The sequence below is a fragment of the Dipodomys merriami genome, unplaced genomic scaffold (assembly GCF_024711535.1).
Source record: "Dipodomys merriami isolate MVZ:Mamm:240054 unplaced genomic scaffold, mDipMer1.0.p SCAF_406, whole genome shotgun sequence".
Lineage (NCBI taxonomy): Eukaryota > Metazoa > Chordata > Mammalia > Rodentia > Heteromyidae > Dipodomys > Dipodomys merriami.
This window is the reverse complement of record NW_027205671.1, coordinates 792018-795682: the sequence shown is the minus strand read 5'-3', so window position 1 is coordinate 795682 and position 3665 is coordinate 792018. Positions and strand designations below refer to the sequence as shown.

At 64.3% G+C, this 3665-nt stretch overlaps 1 gene segment (V, D, J or C); it reads right to left on the bottom strand.

The window, feature by feature from the left end:
- Positions 1-296: 296 nt before the first annotated feature.
- Positions 297-3319, bottom strand: LOC138806726 (Ig gamma-2A chain C region, A allele-like). The segment is given in 6 exon segments: positions 297-734; positions 842-1173; positions 1294-1336; positions 1669-1965; positions 2584-2661; positions 3148-3319. Coding segments are annotated over 6 exon segments (1245 nt in total).
- Between the last annotated feature and the right edge of the window lie 346 nt (positions 3320-3665).

Genomic DNA, 3665 nt, shown 5'->3' with positions numbered 1-3665 from the left:
CAGAGTGGTGGAGGCTGGTCTTGTTCCGTGTGCCTGCCCTCTTGGGCTGGGCTCCGAGGGTGTGTGTAAGGCTGTCTGTCCGGGGCCGTGGGCCGGGAGGGATGCCTGAGGGAGGGGCTGTGGGGCCTGGGCTGCTTCTCCCCGAGGGCCAAGTCCCTAGCTGGCTTCCCCACTGGGCGCGATCTGGCCGAATCCCTCCCCGGGTGATGGCGGTCGAGCCCTTGGAGCCCGGCCTGTCCCCGCTGCACAAGGCCCAGGCAGGAGATGGGCTCTGAGCCTCAGAAAAGACCAGGACATCCTCGCAGGTCCCAGGCTTCACTGGGTGCTTTATTTACATGGGGAGGGGTGGCGGGTGCCAGCCTCCTGTGGACCGAGGCCCAGAGGGAGGCGCCGGCTGCTGAGGCCCAGCTCTCATTTACCCGGAGACCGGGAGATGGTCTTCTGCGTGAAGTGGTTGTGCAGGCCCTCGTGCAGCACGGAGCAGGTGAAGGTGTCTCCTTTCTCCCACGTGCTCTTGTCTACTGGCAGCTTGCTGTACAGGAAGTAGGACCCATTGGAGTCCATGACAGGTGGGGCGCTCTTGTAGCTCTCCTCTGGCCGGCCATTCCTGCTCCATTCCACAAAGATATCCTCAGGGTAGAATCCTTGTACCAAGCAGGTCACGCTGAGCTTTGGGTTGGTCATCTGCTCCTTTGGTGGTGGCAAGACGTACACTTGTGGTTCTCGGGGTTGCCCTGTGGGGACAGAGGTCAGCAGAGGTCACTGCAGGGCTGAGGGCTGTCCACGCCAGGCTCCGCCCCATGGGCGTGGCCACCCGGCGCTCTCAGCATATTGCTCCCACCTTTGACTTTGGAGATGGTTTTCTCGATGGGGGCTGGGAGGTCCTTGTTCTTGACTTTGCACTTGAACTCCTTTCCTGACAGCCAGTCCTGGTGCTGGACGGACAGGACGCTGACCACTCGGAGTGTGCTGTTGTACTGCTGTTCTGGGGGCAGCGTCTGGGCCTCGGGTACCTCCACATCATCCATGAACCAGGTGATCTCGACCTCTGGGTTATCCCGGCTCACATCTCCCACCACACAGGTGACCTTGGGGACTAGGGAGATCATGAGTGTGTCCTTCGGGTTTGGAGGGAAGATGAGGACAAATGGTCCTATGTCGCACGCAGGTTTTATGTGGGAAGACATGGAGGAAGAGGTCAGCAGGGGGGCCTCCCTCCAATGGACACTGTTTTTGGCTGTTTCTAAGTCCTGAGGCTGGGGGCTTTGGGGGCTTAGGTCTGGCAACTTACTTGGGCAATGGCATCTTGGCAAGGGGGGCTCCGAAGACCTGGGCTCTGCCAAAAGAAGGTTGTGGTTACTGGGGCCTGAGGTGAGGAGGCTCCATGCTGACGGATTGGAGCGTTGGTCCCTGGCGAGGGCTCAGATTAGACGCCAGCTGACCCTGGTTGTGATTCTGGGCAGCTCTGTCTGGGGCTGAGGAGAGCATCCGCCCAGAGGGCCTTCCCCGACGGAGAGAGGCCGGGCCACTGGGTTCCTCAAGGTGAGAGACAGACAGGAGCCTGGCCTGCAGCCCCCTCTGGCATGAACTGCCCACCCTGGCGTGTCCAGGCGGGGCAGCGGACCCATGCCTGACTCCCGGGGTCCCTCCCTCGGGCCGTCTCCTTACCAATGGTCTTGTCCACCTTGGTGTTGCTGGCCGGGTGGACTACATGGCAGGTGACGGTCTGGCTGGGCCAGGTGCCGGAGGGCACCGTCACCATGCTGTTGAGCGAGTAGAGCCCTGACTTCAGAACAGATGGGAAGGTGCGCACGCTGCCGGTCAACTCGGCCGCTCCGGACATCCATGACACGGTGACCGGGTTGGGGAAGAAGCCGCTGACCAGGCAGCCGAGGGCCGCCGTGGAGCCAGAACTGACTCCACAGCTGGGAGCCAAGGGGAAGACGGATGGGGCTGTGGTGCTGGCTGCAAGAGAGGAAGTACCAAGAGAGTTTGGTGTGGGACATGGCTGCCCCAGACCTCCTGTCCCCGTCCTGTGAGGGCCCAGACCCCGTGTCCCTTCACCTCAGAGCCCAGACCCCATGTCCCTGTCCTGTCTGTGCTGTGCTATATCCCCACGCCCTGTGCCCTTCATGACCTCTTGCCCAAGCTGGCTGTGCTGTGGTTCTTGGCCCCGGGTCCTGACTCTGCTGGGGGTCGTGGTCCTGGGTCCTGACTCTGCTGGGGGTCGTGGCCCCGGGTCCTGACTCTGCTGGGGGTCATGGTCCTGGGTCCTGACTCTGCTGGGGGTCATGGTCCTGGGTCCTGGCTGTGCTGTGGGTGAGTCTAACAGGGCTGGGACACAGGGCCTGGGCCTCATCCCTTCTGTGCTCCAGCCCTAGAACCCTGGCCCTCACATTTGCCTTTGAGGGCTTTGTCTTGTAGAACTTGCTGTGAGGTTAGGCAGCTCAGCCCAGCCCAGCCCAGCCCCCTTCTCCTCCCCTCCCCGCCCCCCCCCCCCTCCCCGCCCGGGTCTGGGCTCTGGGCTCTGGAACATTCCCTGAAGTGATCCCTGCCACCTCCTACTCGTCCGTGGGACCCTACCCCAGCGGTCTGGGATCTTAGGCTTGTGAGATGGCCCATCCTTGGACAGGCCCCTCCTCCCGTCTTCCTGGGTGCTTCCTGAGGGTCACTCACGGCCCCCCCTCCTGTCCCCTCCTGTCCAGCGGAGGCCCTGACCTGTCCTGGCGTCTAGGTCCGTCCTGCAGGTGCAGGCCGCAGCTCTGCCTCTCCCCCCCACCTGCCCCTCTCCGCTGTGGTGACCAGGACCTCCGGACCCCAGGAGGTAGTTTTTTGTTCCTGAGCCCTGGAGGCTGCGGTGCCTGCCCCTCAGGAAGATGGCAGGCCTCTTCTGACTGGCAGTCTCTGCGCAGGCCCTGAGTGGGCTCCGCTTCCTTCTTCTGGGGTGTGCTGGCCTGCTGCTCCGTGTGCTCTTGTTAAGTCCCCCCCTCCCCCAAGCCCGTGGCCCAGAGCTGCCGCCGCTCTGCTCCAGTGGGAGCCGCCCCACACCTCCCGGCCTCCAGCACTGGTGTCTGTGGCACACACGCGCCCACTCCACCGTGTGCTCAGCCAGAGCCGGTGCCCTCGCCCGCTGGCTTCCTGGCCCACTGGTTATTCCCCAGGCCTCAGCCGTGGGAGGGGCCATGCTGTGTGGGCTGGGGGGAGCTGGGGGGAGCAGGGGGGAGCTGGGGGGAGCAGGGGCTCGTGTAAGGAGGGACAGCAGGTCCCCCAGCCCCTGCGGCGGCCCCGGCAATGCCGCTGCGGCTATGGCCCGGGACATCACGGCCCTCCTTGCTTCTGGAGCCGGTCGCATCCTTACAGAGCGGGGTCCTCTGGCTCTGCCCCTGTGCTTGGGGCTCTCAGGGTGACCCTGCCTGGCCTCACTGCTTTTCACAGTACCTCCCTCTTCCCTGCAGGAGCCCTGGGTTGTCTCCTACCTCGTCCTGCCCAAGTGTGGCTCCAACCTGGCCTCCCTCTGGCCCTGCCTGTGCCTGCAGGACAGACACCCATCCCCAGCCGGGCCTCGGACCCTGGCGTGGCCCCTGCGCTGCAGCCCAGGCCGCTCTCTTCCATTCTGCTCCCTGCTTGCTCCAGAAGCCCCTGCCAGCGTCTCTCCATCCTCAGGA